The sequence below is a fragment of the Apteryx mantelli genome, chromosome 6, assembly GCF_036417845.1.
Source record: "Apteryx mantelli isolate bAptMan1 chromosome 6, bAptMan1.hap1, whole genome shotgun sequence".
NCBI lineage: Eukaryota > Metazoa > Chordata > Aves > Apterygiformes > Apterygidae > Apteryx > Apteryx mantelli.
This window is the reverse complement of record NC_089983.1, coordinates 5402528-5425466: the sequence shown is the minus strand read 5'-3', so window position 1 is coordinate 5425466 and position 22939 is coordinate 5402528. Positions and strand designations below refer to the sequence as shown.

The 22939-nt window shown below is 42.0% G+C and overlaps 1 protein-coding gene across 7 annotated transcripts in view; it reads right to left on the bottom strand.

Moving 5' to 3' along the window:
- HDAC4 (histone deacetylase 4) overlaps positions 1 to 22939 on the bottom strand; it is a 279008-nt gene that overhangs the window by 50991 nt on the left and 205078 nt on the right. For all 7 annotated transcript variants that reach the window (XM_067298642.1, XM_067298648.1, XM_067298646.1 and 4 more), the window contains 4 exons: positions 22558 to 22787; positions 12458 to 12715; positions 10020 to 10206; positions 2926 to 3059 (listed from right to left, as the gene is read on the bottom strand). In XM_067298642.1, the coding sequence (XP_067154743.1) occupies positions 2926 to 3059; positions 10020 to 10206; positions 12458 to 12715; positions 22558 to 22787 (809 nt within the window). The remainder of the gene's footprint in view (positions 1 to 2925; positions 3060 to 10019; positions 10207 to 12457; positions 12716 to 22557; positions 22788 to 22939) is intronic.

Sequence of the window (22939 nt, the reverse complement as noted above, 5' to 3'; positions counted from 1 at the left end):
CTGCTCTTTCTGGAAGAGCTCAGGGGTCCAATGGAGTCTTGTCTATCCCACACAGCATGTAATTATATTATGTACCATGCAGGGCACTGTGTTTTTATCAGTGTCTAGCAAATACTTACAAACTACAGAATTAAACTACACACACAGACCACAGCAAAGGACTGTTAAGGAAGCAAAGTGCAATATGAGGATAAGGAAACCTCAAAGTTTAAACTGTCCTTTTACAAACATGACTGGTAATAAATGGATTAACTGCACAATGGCAAACAATTTTCACATCAGACCCCCCCAGAGCTTACTTAACTGGCGCATGACTGAGGCATAGGACAATACACCTGCAACGGCGAAGATAAAAAAGAGCGTGCCCAAATGTGTCAGTCAGCAATGCCAGCTACAAAAATAACCTAGGATAAAGCAGGAGCTCAGCAAAAAATAAAATATACACACTAGCAAAAGTTCTGATTGCTGTCATCCAGGTGTTGCTGATGACTTGCTGCGGTCATATCAGACCTACTATTAATTCTTCAAATATCCACCTCTGTCAGAGTGCTGCTATGCAGATTGAGCAGTTCTAAGTCACAAAAAAATGCAGATACAGAACCGGCTGCATGAGTATTAAGTGCCGCTGTCATTGTGTAAACAGCTCTTTTAAAGCTTTACATGTCACAAGTGCAAAGAGTAAATGTGTGGGGGGAAGCAGGGGGAGTGGAGGGTATAGTACGTTCTGTCCTTAATGGGACTTTCTGCATAGGCACCAGGGATTTAAAAAAAAGGAATAATAATTATTAGGCCAGGTTCCAAAATTCCTTTGAGATCAATTGTATCATGGAATATGTCCCACAGAAGTAAGCTTTCTGCTTGTGAAATCTGCAGCGTTGCTATCCTTGGGGTAATGCAAAAAAGTCCACCTTCCCAAGCGCTTCCAACAGCTCATGCCCACACCCCAGCCTAGGGGCAGGGGAGCACTGATGTCCAAAATTCATCCCCTTGCCACGCGAGTGCCCCTGACTCCAAGTTAGGTTTTGCCAAAGGAAACCTGTGTTGCATCTTGCTCTCCTTCCTGCTCAGTGAGAAACAGGTTCCAGCAGCAGATTTTCAGAAAGAACGTGAAAAAACGGCTTTGAAACATGCAAAAAATTACACAGGTCTGGTACCCCAGAAAGGGTACCAATGTCAGTGGTGCCAGGAAAAAAGCCTGTCGAGAACAGAGGAGTGGAGCGAGGAGGTGGAAGGGAGATGGAGAAAGAGGGCAACGTTGCGCCCAGCAAGGCCGGGAGAAAAGTTACGATAAAGAAGAAAATTTTAACGTGGATCTGGACACAAGAGGGAAAAGCAGAGATGAAGGAATAGAAAAGCCGACTAGAGAAAGGAAGCAAGCGTCATGAGAGTGCCTGGCCCTCCTGAAATGGCAGGACACAGGTCGAAGAAAGGAAATGCAGGAGTTGAGGCAAGGAAGCTAACGTTACGTATTTATGGTTTTCAGAAAAAGGATCAAGATACGGTTGAATTTCACCACTGTTCAGAAGGGAAACACAGGCGGAAATGAGGTGAACATCAGGAACAACCTCAAGAGCTGTCACAAGAGAAACCTAAAATACCAAATTAAGGAAACGATTACTTTTGCAACAAAACAGCCATTGCTTGGAATCGGGCTATGAAGAACTTTACACATTGGAGAACATCTGTAACATACATTTAGGAGATTTAGGAGGCAATTAGCATTCTGTGATTTAATTATGGCTTCTTGAGGAGCTTGACAACAGCAATGGGGTGCTTGGGTTTTTCAGAATAATCCCAGAATTCAATTAAATGGGTCTTTGCAGACACAAACAGGTTTAAAACTCTTCCTTGCTCTCTTCAGCAATAAATAAGGCCATGACAGGAGAACTTTAGCTAATGGCAATGCTGCCACCACGTGGACAGATTTTCTGATTGCTCAGAAAATATTTCTAGCCAGGTTCCAACATAACTCACACATACAGTACGATTCACTCTCCTTAGATGCTCCGAGAACTGAGGAACAAACACTATCAATTTATCATTACTATCATTAACACTACTATTGGTTATTAATAACTATTGCTATTAATGCTTATTATTAATCATTAATCTGCTTATTTTAGTGTCTAAGCTTTTCTCTTAGCTTGCCTTGCTCTTAAAACATATATGTCCAACAAAATTTATATAATCTATTTTGATGGAACAGTGCTTAGCTACGCCCTCCAAACCTCATTCTTTTTATGATAGCTTCATTTCAGCTGACCATTACTTTAAAAAAGGTATTAAATTTTTTTTTAATTAAAAATTCTGCTGTTATTAAACAACAGAAATACAAACTCATTGATCGGCAGCTTCTCCTGTTATGACTGAAGAGAAATGAAACAACATGTTTACTCCATATTCTGCTCTTATCTTTGGTCATTTCAAACATCAGCACTTGGTAAGGACTTTCAGTGGACTGGGAAAAGGACTGAAAAATTACATGAGCAGCTTCACTGCAAACAGTGAAATCCACAGCAGGCAAGAGCATTTTCCAGAGTTTTATGAAATGTGTGTTTGGAACGGTCACCACGATGCAACGAAATCACTTCGCCAGAAAAGCATTCCTGGCAGCTAAATACACACACGCCGAAACAGTCACATAGGCATGGATTAAATTCAAGTCACCTATGGCAAGACGCTGCCCGCAGCTGGAGCTATAAAGATTGAAAACCGGAGCACAGCGTAAAGCTTGCACAGCCAGGTAGCAAACGAGCAGTGCAAGCGGCAGGGTCGGCAGGCATGCTAGCTTCCAAACCCAGGATCGGGCTCGGAAAAATGCACTACAGACAAGCCGGCAGGAGAATCGGGCGCTTACAGCCGCCTTTTTTTCCCTTTCTCTCAGACCAACCGGTTCATGTCCCTCCTCGCTGGTGCTTCCATTACCTCGCACTTGCCGCGGAGACCTGTCTCCTGGAGCCGGGACCAGATGCTCTGGATTCGCCCCGCGTGTTCTGGGTGGCTGTTTGTGTTTCCACAGGTGCACTGATGTTTCAGCATCAAGGTGTCGTACACAAGGCCTGCAGCAGAGGGTACAAAAATTGCTCTCAGGGAAAGCAACCACTTTGCCACATACATGGGGGGAAAAATAAAAAAAAACCCTCAAGTTTTTGACTATAGCACTCTATATTCAGCAGAGCACTTGCAGACAAAGGTAGTGTGCATTTTACCAGGAGCCACAGACCTCTAAAAATTAAAATCCTGCAAACCATGGGGGCAGCTTCTTTGAAACACAACCAAACCTGCAACGGTTCCTCCCGTTAGAAATCCTCAATGAATATGGAAGGGAAATTAATCACCAGCATCACCGCAGGCTGAAGTCATAAGGCTGACAGAAGGAGGTGGCAAACAAAAGCGTAAGGATGAGCAGAGACACGCGAGTGCAAATAAGTGATCTAAAAAGGGACTGATGGTTACAACTTTTCCACTGAGCGCTTTTATAAATGTTGCTAAAGTGACTCTAGGGTTTGGGATTAAAAACCAGGAGGAGTAGGTCGGTAGAAGGCATTGTGTTTCATAAAATAGTTTATGCTGAAGCCTTCACATCAGCATTATTTGACAACATACTAATTAAGTCTATTAGCACACACTTGGGAATAATTATTCAGCACGATACGTAGGTATTTAGCAGTGTTGTTTCACATTAACGTGGGAGTCAGGCAGCTAAATCCTCCTGCATTACCAAGTATTTATGGCATGACAACAGGGTAGGAGACTTTGGTTCATGTTCCAGAGTTGCCTGGGTACATTTTTGGAACAGGAGTTAGGGTTTTGTAGCCAATATTCCCCTGAACACAAACAGCAGCTTCTCCACAGCTATGCAGTCTTAGTGACAAAAGACTTGAGCAAAAGAGATGCAGTAAAACGCTTAAATTTACCCTTTCCTTCAGCCAAAAGGTCCAGAGAATAGTACAAATGGGGGGTGCAAGGAAAAAAGGTTTCTTGTGAGAAACGTTTGTCTGAAAACACAGTACAAAGTCACCCATCAAAGGTCCTGAAGAGAAGCCAAAGCTTTCGAATTAGCCGTGGATGCAGAAGGTATTCCCGGATCCCAGCTTTAAAGGGTCTGCATTAACTGATGCTGCTCCTCTCCACTCCCCCAAGAGCATATCCTATGCTGCGGCTGAAGGCATGAACACAGCTTGCATAGCTTCCCTGCGCTGGCTTTCATGCAACTGCTTCAAGTACTGATAAACAGCACAATTTGCAACTGCGAGGAGTTCAAAGAGGCCCATTAAAAAAAAAAGTCTCTGAGAAGATACATGGACATGTAGCCTGGAGCTGAGCTCCATGCTGCTGCATGTACCCAAGCCAGCTATTTTGACTTAAGCTGGAATCACACCTTTCTTGCCTGAGCGTAGGCATGTTCTCCCACCAAAAAATTTGGTTTTCCCCCTGCACAGAAAACTCTTGCACTGACACTTTCAGCTATTCAGCCTTAGGGAAGGTATCTGGCAACTCCTCACTTTGCTGTAGGTGAGTGCAAAGGGAGAAAAAAACCCACACTGAGTTCTAGGAAGAGAACAGAGCCCTGGTTAATTGACTGGGCTAGCCAAAGTTCAGTTAAATAAGATTGTATTATAAAGCTCTGTAAAGGTCTCCCAGGTTTGATTCAAAGCAAACTTTATGAGAAGCTGCTGGAAAAATCAAGCATTATAAATGCCAACTGAGAAGAAGCGGTAGCCCAACGGTAAGGATGGCTGCCCAAGAAAACTCCCCTAGAGTTTCCACCAATGTTCTTTGAAGTTCAAGTGTTCTCAAATCAGTGCAAAGTCTGCCGTTTTCTTTGCTCATGCACGTTTTCCCTCCAAGGTTAATTTTTTTTTTTAAGGAAACCATTCTTCAGGGGACTTCATGCATTTTCTTGGTTTGACAAAGTCCCCATGTAGATAATTTTCTAGTCCATGTGGGAGTGCACTAGGTACTAGGTCAGCTCAGTTGCTGTGGCTAAACAGAGGAAAGTGATTCTGTCTTCTCTGGCTTCCAGACATCCATGGGGACTATAACTACATGTTACAGAATTAATGTAAAAGGTGCATGTGTATATATACCCTATCTTTCAACATATATACTCACACATAACACAAACTCTCAATTTTAAACAAGAACAAGAGGTAAGTCATTTATTAGACAGCTGCTGACCAGTCTGGGTGAAATCCTGGCTCTTTCTGTTAACTGGCTTCAGTGCACCCTCGAGGACTGCACCCTCAAAGGGCAGTGAGGATTCACATGTGCATCAACTTGGCAGAGAGCCTATCCTGCAGCAGAGCACGAATACACACACTATTCCTACCATTGCTCAGCTTTTTTAAAGGGGAACAACAAAACGAGAGCCCTACTGTGAAATCCTTAAATGAAGACATTCTTGCTAACACTGGCCAAAGCACCCCTCGCTGAAGAGTCTTCTCTGTTTTGTACCTGGGCAACACCTTGTAGGGAAGAAGCCAACATGAATCAACCAAAGATAAGTGCAAAATTAAAAACTAGGTTTTCGTATTGACCTTATATTCTTCAGTTGCTCCCTTGTCTTCCTACAGTGCACCAGATTTGCCAGTTATTTCCCAGGTTTTCTGGAGAGGTTTTGGTTTCAGCTCAGAACTAGGTAGTCAGGATAATTTGGCAGGTCATCTTACCTGACACTAGCTAAGAGAGTTGCACTTTTAAGGGCAGAAGTAGGAAACTGGGGGCTAGATCCTCAGCCACCCAAACCAGCACCTCTTCATCAACATCCACAAGTGCTGGAAAACTACATTTATGTTTAACATACATGTGCACATCTAAGTTTTATTTTGATAATTGAGCCTCATCCCAAGACTGTTCAAGTTAGAAAGACACTAAATGAGCCCAGAAGAGCCATGAAATGCAGAACACAGAAAATCTCCCTAAAAGATTTGTATAAAATGTGGTACGGAGTGAATATCTGACAGTAATGTCTGCTGCACAGACTTCCATGACGTTTGTTCAGACTGATGCATTCCCATCCCAAACTTGCACAATTCGCATCCTTACAACACTCTTCCTGGTCACGTACTTGGGGGGACCCTAAGGGGTTAAAAAAAAAGTTTTCAGAAAAGGTGGTGGTAGGATGCCTACACATCCCTATCGGTTAAGTTAACAGGGACAACAGTGGGGATTAAGTAATTTGGCTGAGTTATAAACTTCGTCCTTTCCCAGTGATTCAGTGATAACAGCAGTGGCTCAATGAAGTTCTTCTGCACTGTAATCATGTATCACTCAATGTTTTTGTTTTTTTTTAAATTAAACCACAGGAAAGAATGGAACTGTTCCAAGTTCCTCCCTGTGGTTGGGGACACTCAAATGAAGACACACAAAGCAAAGCTTGACAATTTAAGCTTAAAATACTAAACTACATTGGCCATTACGAGTTAAATTAAATGGTGCTGGAAGCAATACTCCTTAAGACATGAGAACAATCATTTTTAAAGGTCAGCACTAAAGCCTAACCGACTCGCTTTTCTTGGCAGAACAAACATATGATTTGAGGCTCAGATAATTATATTGCTCTGCACAGGAGAGAATAAATGCCTTCATCGTAAATGAAAAATACTTTAATGCAGAACATCAGAATAATTTGTGGAACCATTTTTACAGCAGATCAGAGACTAGATAATTGGAGCTATGCAAATTAATGGCCTAACCTGAGAAGTCTTATTCAAGTGTGTGGAACATTGCATGCAGAAGTATTCATTAAAGTCAAGAGGGTTACTTTGCTAGCGAGGGCAAGTTCAAGGGCTAGCTTTCTTTTTATACGCTAGTATGAAGGAAAATTAAGTGTCATGCTGCAGGACATAAAACTGATTGCCTCGAAGACATCAGGAAGGGCATCGCTTTCAACTTTCACGTGCAGTAATGCACATCGTGTTTGAGAGGTGTGTTATGTTGTTCTTTTCTTATACCTTTGAAGTTGCAGGTACCAGCCACTGCCAGAGACAGGAGAATAAATTACACATAAAACAACAGGATTTCAAGCCACCTGGCTAACTCCATTCAGAGAAAACATTAGGATTTTCTGTACAACATTCTGAACGTAAAAGTGATGAAGAATTCCTTGTCTGTTGGACAATAACTGATCTCGGAGCAGCCATACTTGTGGCTAGAGTAATCTTGGTTTCCTTCATCAGGGCCATTGAACAGGTTTCTTTTCTCCAACCATCTCACAAAAAGATCACAGCAATTCAAATCTTAATTTCTATGAAACCCAGAGCACATAATTATGGTAGAATCGGTCTCAAAAGCAGTCGCTTCTCAGACAGACTGAGAAGCCTAATGCACTTCAGCACTGCTTGCTTTTTGAAAAATAACTAAGACTTTAATTTCCTGCCCTTCAAAGAATAGTTCAATCCTAGTGATTAAGGCTTAGCATCCACCTCCAAACACACTATCTTTGATACACAGTAGACAACTTCAAGAAAGCAGAACCAATCTAAGCCATGCACACATGCTCAACATCTGAAACGTCTGGTTTTCCTTTCTATGCTTGTGTGCTCTTTTTTTCCAGCCACTATAAGGGAATAGTGGCAGCTAATTAAACTACTCCTTCCTTCCCATTGGTGGGCATACAGTAACTAGGCTTGTCTGAAGGACTTCTCCTGGAGAAGTAAACACAGAGGTTTCATGGCCTGAGTGTGGAGAGGGATTTAAATGGACTATTTGTTCAAGCATAAAGAAAAGCAAGGGGGAAAAAAATTATTCCTCCTGAAAACTTTCTTGCATCCAGTTTCCATGAATCTGGCAACTGTCATCTCACCTTTCATGCCCTGCGTCTTTACTAGCGTCAGCGCATGCCAAATGACGCTTTCTTCCTTGACAGCATCTTATTGCCTCTTTCCTTCTCCATTCACGTAGCACAAATGTAAAGGACTGCACAATGGAAAATCAGTGGAAAATCAAGCCTTTGACACTTAACATGGCTAAATGCTATGAAAAGGATGTTTAACAGGTAAAAGACACTAAGCATTCTTCATACCACTGAACTGGATTAAGTAAATGTCCGGTACTGTATAACAGCAACGTGATATTCTGCTTTTTATTTTAAGCCACTTTTTTTACCCTACTGCCAAGGAAAATAAATCATAAAATTTTAAGTGTCTTTTCAAAGCAGTACACTTCAAAATCTTACTACTACATTCTTATATAATTTTTAATGAAATTCAGTGGCACATATTTGACTAAAACGTATATCCTCTGGTAGGAAATGCTATTGTACATTCAAAGTCTTGCACATGATTGACAAGACAACTTAAATACCAGAAGGAGGAGAAGGGAAGAAAGAAAAGGAATGAACAATCTCTTAAAGTAGGGCCAGGCTTCCTTCCTTGTTTCAAAGCATCAAGATTTGGGGCTAAGTGTATCATATGCTCAAGTTTCATCTTGTTTGATTGGGAGCCAGGGGCCTACCCTTCTTTGTATCCTTGGCAAAAGCCAAACTCTAGAATAACCTTGTTCCTTCTGATGCTGCAACCAGTCGTATTAGAAATTCAGGTCACCAAAAATTCAAGATTTAACTCTTAGCAACAAATACAGACTTGAAGGGCTGATCTTCAAAAATTAGATGCTACTTGGGCTTTTAGAAAGCTGATTGCATATGCTTCCCACTCTGGACCTAACAGCTGAAGAAGAAAGTCATATGTAACATATCATTCTTACTATACCATCAGAGTCTGTAAACAAACCCAACCCACAGTGCTGATTTTAATGATGCAAAAAGTATGGGTTAAAGTAAGATTAAATGGATAAATCAAAGGGAAACAAAATCATGAGTTACCCTTATTTAAGGCAACATTTTTTTCTTCTTTTTTTTCTCTCCTCTCCCCAGGGTGCACACCACACGGCAAAACGTTCATTCATAAAATAGAGCTTGACGTTTGGGGGAGAGAGGACTGGAAAAGCAGTGAACACTAAAATAAGTCTGTTTAACGCCCCAACATAGGACTTGAAAAATTGCATGCAATTAACTTTTATCTGTTACTAAAGCTACTGAATAGACAGAAAGGATTTGGGGAAGAAAAAAGTTGGTCACAAGCCTTCATTGATTTGGGAAGAAAAATTATTCTTTGCCTTTAATCTTTGTGGGGAGATTAACACTTTCCTTCCATTTGTGCATTGCACTAGATGAATTGTAGTCATAATTCTGAAATGAAGACAGAGCAGGTAAGAAAACACTTCAATCTGTTTCTGCACACTGACAACCTGAAATAATCAATTCATCTCACCTTTCTGACGCATTACACTATGCCAGGGATATTGGCCTCCTTTCTTTCTTTTTTTCTTTTTTTTGGGGTAAGCTACAGGAACAGCCTCTCCTTGGTGGACACTGTGTTACAGAAAGGGGTGGTCTGGCATAGAGTCCAAACCAGCTAACTTATGCCGCGAAATTGCACAGGGACTAGAGAAGATGCAGAAAACACAGTCAATAGATACCGCAGGTCCTGGTAGCATTAGGTCTCCCAGGACCTTTCTCATTGTGCATGGTGTCCTTTCTCAACAACATCGGGCTCTGCTCTCCTCGCATCTAAATTAGCCTTGTCATGGTGTATAACTCAACTCCTTTTTTTCTGGAGGAACACACTTAAGTACTACGCTACATTTCTATTAATTTTGCAGACTCTTTTCTGGCTAGGCTAAAGGGTATCTATCTCTCTAGGGAAAGGAAAAGAAGGACAACAGGGTATAAAAGGACCGAATCTTATTCTGAAAGACCACAGGACATTATGGAGTCTACAACCATAGCTGAGATTCAGACCCCAAACAGATGGCCTTGTATGGACACAGGGCCAGAGCAGAGCTGCAAGTAAGCTTTCCCACCAGAGTACACCTTTCCACCTAAAAGAGGAGCGTGACCTCTCTAATGCCACTTCTATACAATCACTGCCCGCTTTCTGAAAGCAAAAAAGGATAACATAAGGCAAAGCGGTCACCAAAGCCCCACTGATTCAGTGTCCAGTGGCCTAAAAGGTTACCTGTTGTGAACCTTGGCTTAGTGGGTGGCTCCTGTACGGACATAGGGAAGGTGGCCGAGGCAGGCGAGGACTGTGCACGGGACAGAGGCCGATGCCCTCCAAAAGAGACTGGCACGCCAGCTGCCTCCAGCGACGCCTGGTAGTTTCTCAGCTGGTGAATGCGTTGCTGCTCCAACAGGAGGGCTTGCTGTGGGGAAGAGAAAGGGGTAGCTGCTGAAAGTCTGTGTGGTGCCTCCATAAAATGTTTTTTAAGGATTTTTAAATATCATGTTTGCAGGTTTTGCCTCATTTACCTGACAAATGAGCACAAACGCATGTTATGCAGCACAGATGTGCACATCTCTAGACTGAAGTCAGGCAAATGGCATGACAGCGTGGTCAAACCTCAACCCTGAAGCTGGTATATGCTAGCTATGTCATTAGAAGAAGCAGTATCATCTTCCCTCTGCTCTGGCCACTTATTCCTACTCCCGTGCCACCCCTGCCACTGCACTGGTGTCTTTAGCAGTGCAATGCACCTGGTCAGGGAATGGGTCCAGCTGAACTGCATCCCAAGAAGGACTACATTCAAAACTACAGCCCTACATGGTTCCCATTCCCTCTCTTTATTCACTCTCCTCTCCGAGAGAAAGTAATTGCAAAGGAAATACTTCTTTTCAAGACTGCTCAGGTAGGACTGCGCATTCAGGACTTAGAGAGGGAGGCTGCCCATTTAGAGGAATGACTTCACTGCAATCCATCATTAGCAGCATATTAAATTTTGTTTCTTTTTTTTTTTTTTTATAAGGCAATGGTGCCCAGATCAAAGAAATAATGCCTTGCTTAAGCATGACTGCCAACGGCCTTGATCCTCCGAGGCAGCACTGTTATGAAGCTAACACTATCTGACTAGGAACTGAAAATACCTTCTCTGAGCAATAGCCAGCGATGTTCATGTGGGACACGTGCATCAACTCTGCAGTGCTAGGGAGGTGGCAGGGAGCAGCTAGATGCAAATTGTCACAAAGAGCAACCGACTTATGCCTAATTCACAGACATTGCAACTGTAAGTTTGGCACAAGTCTGCTTTCCCTAGCCAAGGGCTGTGCATTTGCTCAGAGCGCTACACCCTGGCATCGATATAGCTATCTGTTCCTGGCTGAAGATCCCATCCAGGGGTTACACAAGGCTCTAGATAGTCAGATGCTCAGTTTTAAGGACTGCAAATGTGAGCAGAGCAGGGTTACCTTAGGAGAATCGACACCTTCTCATCCGCATGACTGCTACAATGACAGGCTGCTTTGGGGAGACAGACACAGAACTAGGGAGATCAATCCATACTACACCTTGATTGGATTTATTACTACGCCTCTGCTTTTTTTTACCCACAAAGGCTAGCGCAGCTGAGATCTCTGGGATCTGCAGTTATGAAGAGAGAATCCCCTTCAACAAAACTTGTCACCCAGTCTCTTTATCCAGCTGCTCTTTGGAGCAGTTAATCGGTTTTAACAAAATTGGGCTGAAGTAAAATCCTCAGCTAATGGCAACCACAGTGATGAAAAATGTTAAGACATATTTTGTCTTCCTAAAGAAACAAAGTGGGTCTGGGACTACAAGCACACTGACTATACTTTGCATACCCGATCCAGATTCCCCTTCCTGTGACTTTGGAGATGACAAGGTGACTCCAGGAAGGGATGGCACTGACTTTATCTGAAGATTTCTTTATTTGGCAAACCCTCAAGAGCTGGTTCCCTTAGCTTCTCTCTGTTAGAGTGGTATTAGGCAGTCACAGGGAACCAAGTCCCAAACGGTCACTGTGATAATGCAGGAATTCACTCTGTAAATCAACAGCGCCGCTTCACTGCAAGGCTTTTTTTCCCCTCACCCTATGTCAGAACGTGTAATAGTGCATTTATGAATATCAGGTCTAGTCATCTATATAGACCACATGCTACTAGCCTTAGTTAAGTGGGTGCAAGCACGAGTGTATGCGTGAAATTAGTTTAGTGCTAACCTTCTCACTTTCTACCTATAAATGGAGGGCTCAGTCCTATATGATGATTAAAATCTACCATTCAAAGCCTGGGAAAATCTTGAACTATTTTGAACTTACTAAACTTAGATATTCGGGTCAGTTGCAGCTATATTTTTGTACAGTTAGCTAACAGAGATTGCAGACATTACTCCTAGCAGCTCCAACTCTCTCTCACCTCACAGACACCTATCTACTTGATTTTAATTCACAGTAACGGTACTTAGGTTGAATCCCGTCACTCAATACGCTGCTAAACTCCTCAACTTCATCACCAGGGCATACAGTACACTTCTAGCCACTGTACTTTTCCCAGTTCACTGGTATCGTGCCCATGGACATATCCTTAATTTTTCACATCTTTGTCACGGGAGAGCAGAGAGAGCGTCAGCACTCCCCCCTTGACGACGTTTTGAGAGCTCACCTGACGGAAGAGCAGCTCCTGTTCGGCCTGCCTCTGCCCAGGCTCCAGCTCCTGCTGTGGCTCTGCTTCCTCCTCATCGCTCTCAATGGGTTCTTGCTTCACTTGCACCATGTTGGCTAGCCCTGGGGCCTCCTTCTGGCTTGCGACTCTGTCGCTGTATGGCTCCTCCAGAAGGGCTTGGTGTTCCCGTAACTCTTCTTCCGTCTCCTCAGGGTGGCTTTCATGCTGGCGAGCTGGCTCATTAGGTTTTGATATGATCTGAAAACATCCAACAGGTTAACTGATGAAGTATAACCCATCAGAGTTAAAGCTGACTGTGTTCCCCTCAAGGAGTCAGCTTCAGGAAAGCAAAAATTGTGATATACAACTCGTATCTTATAAATGACGTCCAAAACAACAGCGCAAGAGAAAGATCAGATCAACCTTGGTATTAAGTGCTATCATAGAAATCCTGTGTCCCAAGTAATGATGCGCTTGATTTAGCCCTAAAGAAATTAGAATCTCTTAAGCCTACACAGATATGGATGCTACTCCATTCGCAAATCCACAAAGGAGATGCACAAGATCCATCACTACATTTGGCAATTAAAATCCAGAAAAAGTAAATGACAGACCAACCCTCTAAGGGGTTTCTGCTTTCCTGTTTGCTCAGTTTCTTTTTGAATTACCCCATAAATTTTATCTTATAAAATGAGATGCCATCATACAGACACCTTTGAAGTTTGTACTCTTAACAGTTTAGTTCAGAGAAAATTGAGGACACTAAACTTCTGTACAGAAACAAACAGCAAGAAGTAAAAGAGTCATTCTAACCAGACTTTCTTAACTAGAGGTAGTGAACTTCTCTGGAAATTAACTTCTCTGAAAGCACCTGCTAAAATAAAGGCAACAATATAATTTTCACTGTAATTCACACAGGCTCAAGCTTTTGAAAGTTCAGCAGCAAGATAAAATTCACAGTTCTTAAGTCTCAGCCTGCTAGTGATTTTTATTTGGAGCAAAAAAAATCTGTAAACTGTTTTTAAATCCAGCACAGGTAAATAAATCATTTCTCTCCTTAAAAGAGCACAAACTGTACCCATTTCATAGGCTTATAAAGAAAATTGCTGAACTTTGAAAGTTGTCAGGGTAGAGCTTTAATACGGATTAGGTCATTGGTATGAAAAGCAATACTGATTTTAAATCTAATAAAGCTAAATCAAAACACATTTATTGAACATATGCAGAAGGAGCAACTATTCATAAGTAACTTGTTGACTGAAGAACACCGGCCTAAACTTGAAACCATCACTTTTCCTCTAAACTTAGGAAGAAAGGCTCTGTGATATAACTCAAGTAAACCTATACAAAGCAGGATTAGGCATACAAAGGCCATATAAAGGATTAAATGCCAGCAATCGATGCACGGAGGACGGCGAGGGATTGCTCATAACTGGAGCAGAGGATCTCTGATAACTGGGGCTCAAAGCTTCTTTTAATATTCAAGCACTGTGAGAACCAGAAAGTAGGGCCACATCTTTCCAGCACTTTGTGGATTACTGAGTTGTGGATGTCTTGACTCCTATGAGGAGCAATATACAAGGAAGGGCAATATCTAGCCTAGAAGCTTAAGACAAAACCCTGTGGGGTTCACATGACTGCCCCCATACAGCTCACCCCTCTTAATGACAGCCAACAATTTTGTCCTTTAATACTCATCAAAACTTCTCAATGACCTTTGTGACGTTCCCTACCCTGCTCGCCCCCATTTCATTACCTGTAATACACGTTGGATAACCAAGCCACATTAACCTGAAACACTCTCAGGCTAGCTGAATAAAATCTGTTTTAAAGATATTAAATCACCATGAATCACCTTCTGCTATTTTTTTTTCCTGCTTAGACTGCAAGTCTTGAGCTTTGAACTTGATACCTATGAACTTGTGAACTATGCAAGATGAGTAATTGCTGGGAAAATAACTTACAATGTCATTGTCAAACATAATGGAAATGAGAAGCAATGCAATTCCCTGTAAGATTTCAATTATTTCAACTCCATAAAAATGTAAAGAATTAAATGAAAAACACGTGTAAAATGCTACAGTTAAGGTTGAAAGATCAAGTGGCCAACAACAAGGACATTTCAACCATTTAGGTTGCTCTCCCAATGTAAATGGAATCTCCTGGCATGCCATTTGTCCTAGCCGCTACAGTTCATTCTCCTTAAAGCAAAATTTTGCAAAGTATGTACTTTGTTAAGAACATACTCCATAAGGGTGTGCATCCCAGATCCATTAATGCTCCCTGAAAAGCTTCCGTTTCTGGAATTTTATGAGTATGTGCTTGTGTTAAAATCAAGATAATAGTTTAAGAAAAAACTAAGATAATGTAAGTGCAAGGGACTGAACATAAAGTCAAGATGGTATTTAAAATATTTACAAATATATCTGAAATAATAAACAGTTATTCAATGCACCATAAACAACTCTTACCTGAAGTAGATTTCTAGCACCCTTTGCAATGAGGTTATTCCCCTCTTTTCAAACACAATCTCCTCTAGCTATCACATACTGCCACCATAAAACATTGTTAAGAGCACTGCCTTTCTAGCCTTGAACAGCTGTTTCAGTGCAAAAGAAACTAGACATCTCAATTTACAAGCATTTTTAAAAGACTAGATATCACCAGGCCAGATCCCTCATCTACCTCTTCAGAATACAAAGAATGGGGAAAAAAATCATGGCAATGTCAGGTCCCAATAAAGAAAATCCAAAGAATTAATTGTTTTTCTGTGAAACGCCTCATAAGGAAAAAAAAAATGGTTGTGTTTCTTTGCTACTAAAATTTCAGCTCATTTGAAATCTGAAAGGGACCATATTCTATCTACTGATACCTTCTCTTAGGACACTGGGAAGTCTGCAGACACTGCCAAACAGGCTACAAACATGGGAGAGAGCTCTTAACATTTTATATTTTTTGAAATTTATGAAACTGTTCTGCATAAGTTTTTTTTACAAAGAGCTTCTCTGAAATGAACAGGGAAACCCTCATAGTGCATTACAAGTATGACTTTCTACCACCTCTCATAAAGTAATCACAGAGTAATCAAGAATCCCCAATGCAAAAACGCTTGAGAAGTTCCTAGGATCCAACTAATGCATTTTTTACTTTGGACAGCAAGTGTCACAGAGACCTGTTTGGTCCTAAACAGCAGGTCATGAGCTCCTCCGGAAGCAGATGAAGAGCTGAAGAACTTCCATAAGAACATATAGCAAAGCTTCCTATCTTGACAGACCAACTCTGATGGAATTGTGCACTTTTGAACCCTTCCCTGAAGAAAACAAGCAGTTATAGAGGAAACTTCTGGTCCTACATAACTGAAGGACAACGTTCCTTCAACAATGAATGTGACAGAACACCTCAGCTGTCTACGACTGACAGAGATGAAATTTGGTCATGACTTTAGGTAAAACTTGAGTTAGATCGACTCTCAAGATCTCTTCCAGTGTAGGAGTCCAACACAGGGCTGTGGCACTTCTGTAGTGTTGCTCATCATGGAAATGGTTACCCAAGGCAGGGAACAAGCTGCTACAGGTTTGAATCCCTGAGTGGACTGCTTTCAGATACAACGTTAGTAAAAGTCTTTTGGGAAAGGGCACCTCTGCTGGAGGGAATACCTTCAGAAACTTCAGCATCACTGGACTGACTGACTATAAAAAGGACACAGACAGGAGGCTGAAATCACAACCGCACGCACCTTCAGACTGAAGGATAGACCATCACACTATCATACAACTCACCCAAGAGTTATCTACGGGTAATGGAAGCTCAAAGAAATCGTGCTTGAAACCATGCCAAAAGCCCATTCCACTTTGCCAAATAAGTACATCTGGTCAAAAACTTGTGCAGATAAGACTGTGCTGGAAGGTGGACAAGACAGCATTATTGTTGAGAACCATCCTGGGAAATGCAGAGCAAACCCTGCTGGGTGGAGTGACTTCCCTTTGTTTTGGGTGAACAGGGTGAAACAGCAGAACACACCAGCATGGATGCAGCCAGCATCCACCTTCCTTGTACTGCTAAGATCAGCCATGCAGTCTCCTCCTCCCTCTTGAACAGCACTGTGAGAGATACAAGAGTTGGTGGGACACCACATAATATCCCAGTGACCAGAGGAAAAGTCAGGGGGCAAGGGAGAAAAACTGACTTTTGCACAGTTGTGACTGTGCCACGCTCTGCAGAACCAAGTGGAAACCTCACTTTCCTTCCTCTGGAGATCAAGAAGAACAAACTCAGGGAAAAAAGAAGTGAAACAGGGAGGAAAGAGAACAACTTTGGACTGGGGAGACAGCTCTGGTGAAAAAGAAAAAAAACAGGAGATAAAAAGAAGACAACGGCTTAACTCAAAGGCATCCTGAGACAGCCAGCCAAGAAAATGCCTGTCTTGAGTCAAGGAAGTGGCTAGGAATTAAGAAGCAAGAAGAATGTACTGTGGAGCAGGTACGTTATTTGGGTTGCTCAAGGGAAAGAAAATCACAAGCTGGAAGACAGAAGACAGACTGCATCCACAGGGGAGTGGGCATGTGGACAAGCATTTGAAGAAGAGAACATATTGCTGAGGACTTGAATTAATCACTCAGCAATGGCAACACAAGCCCTGCTCTTCTGCCTATCCAGTATGGTTCTAGCCATGTGAGGTACCCCTTGCCGAGTGGGGACTTTTTAATTTTTAACTTTCATAGACCAAAGAGAAACAAGAGATGATAAGGAATGACGGGGAGAGGCAGAGCTGGACATACGACACATAGTGAGTTGGCAGCATGTTCTGCAGGAGATGAAGCCTAGAAAAAAATCTCTTTTTTTTTTTTTTTTTCCTGAAGTGATTGGACAGTGGGGAAAAAAATAACTATCTGAAGCAGGCTACCTGCTGGAAGGGCCAAGGGAATGCTTGCCTCTGTGCCTGGATGAGAGGGAACAACTGAACTGCAATGAATCAAGCAACACTGACTGCCTGCAGAGGGAAAGGAGGGGGAGCAAGAAAACAACACCTTGCAATCATCAGAAGCTGTTTTCTTCCTCCCCTCTCCCAAATAAGTGGGCTTACGGACTTGATTATATCAGGCACATCTTGCCATGTCGCCAGATTTCCCGCAACAAACATCCCATGGAACAGCGGCTGCTGGCAAAACTGCTCAACATCATTTACGCCATTGTAGGGGCGAAGAAACAGACAGGCAGGAAGCCCAAGCTCCTCATGTCCTGCTGAACTGCATTTTATATTCCACTGAGGGAGAGACATATCAGGAATACTGAATGAGCTTTCCAGGAGATCTTTTCAACGCTTATTATACCCAATGTTATGTTTGGGCTCCACAAGCCACCTAGGTCCCTGGCATTTTTGCAAGAGATGAAAGAATTTTGCTACTTTATATGACAAAGAAAAGACAAAGTGAAGGGCGAAAAAAGAAAGGACGGTGTTCTGGCTAATAAATGAGTGAAGATTATGTCAAAATAGGCTTCCCTTAAACTGTTCAAAGGGTAATAGCTCTGTCTAAGTGCTGGGCAATACAATCTAAAACACTGTATTTTTCCAAGATTACAAATTAAACATTAAATATTAAAAGCTACTTCAGGAGTCATTTAAGGCTAAGCAGTTAATGTGTTCCAAAAAGGGGGAAAAATCAGGAAACAACAAGGTTAAGTTCTAGTTGTTAATAAAATGTATCCTCCCAACACTGCTGCACCACAGACAAGTCAAGGCACTGTAGTCTGGCATATATATGTTGCCACTGCAGAAGAAACACCACTCTTTCCAGAGACTGCTAAAAATGGGTTTTACCCAAAACAACCATAACTTAACCACTGAAGCTCCCGTGTTAATTTGCTTAAAAGTATAATTCAGGACTAAAAGGAAGATCAACTGTTCTGTTCAGGCTTCTGTGCATTATACATTCAATGGACTGAAGCCAAAACACTCATCTTCACTAAAGAAAGGTAAAAAGCGGAGTATTCTGGCACAGGATTTAAGGAAATTCACTTGCATATTTCTGTTTAGAGAGGTGATTGCTACTTCCAGACCTATCACATTGAAAACCTCATCTTTTAACTCAGAAATAACTGCGGTCCACTAAAAGATTGCTGCCGTGTGGAATTATTTTATCCGATCCTGAAAGGTTACCAGAATACTCTCAAGACAGAAATACCCTTCTGAATGCTAGCCCAGAGCACCACAGAGAACCACGAGCAAATCCCTGTTCATCTCTTGCGCATAAAAGACTACGATTTGCATCTTAAAAGAGATGGAAGTCTGCACAGAAATCATAATTGCTGAAGATGAGATGATGCTGGTATTGCTGCATATACTTATCATACAGTAAAATCACAGTCCCATTTCCTTCCCGCCCTCCCCCCCACCAAATCCCCTGCAACCGTGTTAAAAGAACATTCTCGAGGTTTTGAATGTTGAAAAAGGTAGGAAATATAAGCATTCATCTTATTTGTGCCATTTCAGATCAGTTTTCCTGTGCAAAGATAAAGCTTTTCTTTTCAGGACTGCAAGACTGGTTGGTATTTATTCTTTTAGGACACATGCCTCGCTCAGATCAGAGGTTGCACAGAGCTCAATTAACAAGTAGTCATTCAGTACTTTATCCAGAGTCTTATTTAGTGTATCAAACCCTGGTTCAGGAGAAAGAGCTGTTGACTTCTACATGTGTTTTGTAGTGTGTTCATCACTGGAGCACCCAAGTGCTTTGCAAATATTAACATATCTGTCTTCACGAGAGGCAGGAGGGGAGCTACTGCTTTCATTTCATCAAATAAGGAGCCAAAGCAGAGATTGTGCTCAAAGTGCCGTACTTGGTGTTCCAGTTCGATATGTTGATTTTAACATCATGCATTTTGGATGCACAAGCACACCTTTACAGCTAGGAGCCCTGCTTTTGTACAACGTGGACCAGATGGCCCAAAAAGGGCGTTCAGAAAATGAACGGTATGCCGTGGTTTGCCAACTGCCACCCTGCAGGAGCACGCTGGCTTAACGGAACAGCTCAACCTCACACAGCTCTGTGACAGGGAGGTAAAAGCCAATTCTCCGTGATGACGTTAAACAGCCTTAACTCTAAGGCCCTTTTTCCTCTTCCAGCAAACCCCTTCCTTCCTTACGTGTCCTCCAACTTCTGCAACAAATGAGGGAGGGCTCCATCAAAGAGCAGCCTTGTTTTTACATTTCTCCTCTGTACTAAGTTCGGAGTCTTGCAAAAGAAATAGCATGTGATGACTAAAAATCCTATGAAAAAGCATGCAAAAAAGGAAGCGAGATAGACTAGCATGGGAAACTTAACTACTCCTATTTTCTAGCTTGCGTGCGCAGCTTTGCAACTTCAGTAACATTCTTTTCACTCCATTTTGCATGCATGTCTCTCATATCTCCACTTTTACTTTTTCTCCCTCCTCAAAGCAAATGCAGACGGAGTCCATCAGGTGACAGCAACCAGGTCGGCTGGGCTGGGACTCCCCTTTTCCCAGGGAGCCTTACCACTCTCCCTAACCCCTCACGTCGCCCTCTCCTTCCCTCCCCAGTCATTCTGTCATTCCTCACATTCTTCCCGTTTGACAAAATCTCTGCTCCAAAGCCTCAGGCACCAGGGCTCTACAGAAAAATTCCCTAGATTGTTATTCTTATTATTTATAATCATAAGCAAAACCACATATTTTCTTTAGCCACCTTCTTGGAAACAGCCAGACTTGTTTGGGCTGCAATTTTCTCAAAAATTTAATCTGATGTAGACACCTAACAGGGAAAGCTTAAGGCCAAAGGCTTAAAGTTAGGAAAAATTACAAGCTATCAAAAGCAGCCTCGTATTATTTACAGGAAATACAACACATTTAACAACAGACAGTTCTGTCAGTTCTGCTAATAATTAAAAGGCAGCAATCTATTATATTATTTTTAGTTGTGCCCTTACTCTCCTACACACAAGGGTCTTAAAATATCTGTGTGTCTGGGAAAAGTCTTTTTCTATGTCAGCAATTGGATGCTATCCCATGGGATAAATTTGCCACACACATACAGAGTTAGTTACTAGATGATTCTAACTCATCACTTAAATAAACCAAACACATGGAAATGGTCCTTGTGCATTTAGTTTAATCATGCTCCCCCCTGCAACTTCTCCCCTAGGTGTGATATATCAGAATTGTAACAAAGCTGAATTTCCAACTCTGGAAGAAAAAAAAAATAAAAAAATTAATCGACTCAAATCATGCATAGGCTCAAACTCTTGGGAGGTCTAAGCGAAAGCCTGAATGAGTGCAGTTGGTACGTCACAGTGAAGCCTTTGGACGCTCACAAGGGTTGGCAACGGAAAGCCTCAAAACCTAAAACAAACCAGCCGCTGACCTGCAACTTCTTTCCTAGCAAAGGAGTCGTACCTAACGCCTCGAGCCTGACGATCCCCATCTTAAGGTTCATTACGCAAAGGACATTTGGCGTGGGCTAAGCTAAATTCCTATGGCAACAGCAGCTCCATGCCACGGTGGTGTGTGAGGCTGAATGAAGTCCAGGGCTGGCACACGCGGTACCTAGTGGCAGATATCCAGAAGTACACGATTGACGTCAGCAACTTGTGTAATCATCCTGCCTGAGCTCTCTTCTATAAACAAAGGGTTTTTTTTTTGGGGGGGGGGGAGAGTTTCTTTCTTTAAATTGTCTCTTTCTCCTTACTGGAAAGTTTTTTTTTTTTTTTTTTCCTAATGGGCCACCACACAATCAAGTGAATCCAGCTCCCAGTAGTTATATTTTCTCAGATGACAGGAACGGTGGAAATATTTGCAGAAATCGCCACCAAAAAAGAAACCACAGCAATCTGCAAAGCAAGCCTGCCATCACATTTGGCCTTCAGTCTGAAACCTACTACTGGATTTGCTTGTTTCTAAAAGAAAACCATGTCTGGAAGTCCTTGAGAATAATCTTTCGAAAAGCCTAAACATAACCGTAGAAATCACAAAGGGTCAGAGGAATATCAGACTGATTATGACTGATTTCCCCTTCCCCCAACAGCCCTTTTATACTGCAAGACTTTCGCTGCTGAAATACCAGGACAAAATCTCAGCTGGTGTAAATTGTAGCAGCTCCATTCATACCACTTGTGATCAGATCTCTTGCACTTAAAAGGTGAGTTTTACTTTCTGATGGACTAAAAAAAATAAAAAAATAAAATCAGAATACATTTTGTCTTTTTTAATCCATACCCATGTAATCATCTCAAAGCAGCTTTTGCTTTCACTTCAGGCATAATATTGGGATGCCCGGCCAGACGATTTTGGCTGCATAGCAATTGCAAAACCTGTGCATTGATGAATGGCATGCTGCAATGTTCACCTGATGTTCCCTAAGTGATTTACAGAGAGCAAGATAATAAATGTAGTGCTTTCTTTCTTCAAAGCAATTTTGAATCACATCTAATTAATCTTCAAAACAACCCCTGCAGGATGCACAGCAATACTGTCCCCATTTTCAGGAGATAAAATGGATAGGAAACTATAATGCTTTACACAGGGCCATAGTTAAAGAGAATTTGGACTGGATATGAGAACAGCTATTCTCTTTTCAAAGTAATCCCAGTGAAAAATGCTTTAGTAAATCTGAGTATCTTCACTTTCAATTATTTTCTGTTCTCACCTGAAATTTCTCCCTTTTTTCTCCCTCAGATTCATACTACTGCTACTTCTCCCTTTAGCGCTGAATATATGCACAATATATATTTTCCCCATATACCTTGACAACATTTTATGTTCTTTACTACAAAACAGGCAAAGACGCTGATGTGGATGGATGGCGGCAATGACAACTTCAAAAAGCATTACTGGAAAGCTCCAAATTTGAATTGTACTAGCTTTCCGCTACCTGCAACAGAGGTATTGATCCTCACCTTGGTGATGCACACCCACATCCTCACTGGTATATCCCTCAAAATCATGAAAAAGAGGTTTAAGGATGAAGGCCAATTGATAATGGAGTTAGAGGCCACACACATTACAGCACAAGAAACAAACAGCGTTGGCTAAAGACGGTGTTGATGCTGTATGAGTAAGAAATACTTTGGAAGCATCATGCCTACCTTGTTGATGTGTAGTTGCTGTTGCTGGAATTGCTGTTTATGTTTCTCCAAAAACTGTTGATGCTGCTGCTGGATCACTAACTGCTGGAGGGCCTGGGCGTTCTGGGGAAGGGGAGCAGACTGCGTGCGCCCCAACGGGCGATGCTGCCGGAGTTTGTGTATTGAAGGGGAGACCCGTTCTCCACCAACCAGAGACTGTGCATGGAGGGGCAGTCCTGAAAGATACCAGTCTGAAGATAATATGGAGGAAAAAACAGCAGAGAAGAAAAAAAAGGAAGAAAGGAAGGGAAAAAACGGCTGTTGAGTAACACTGATGGTGACAATGAGATATACTGTTAAAACCAGTCACCTTGCCATTTACAGCTGAAGTATCCTTAAAAGA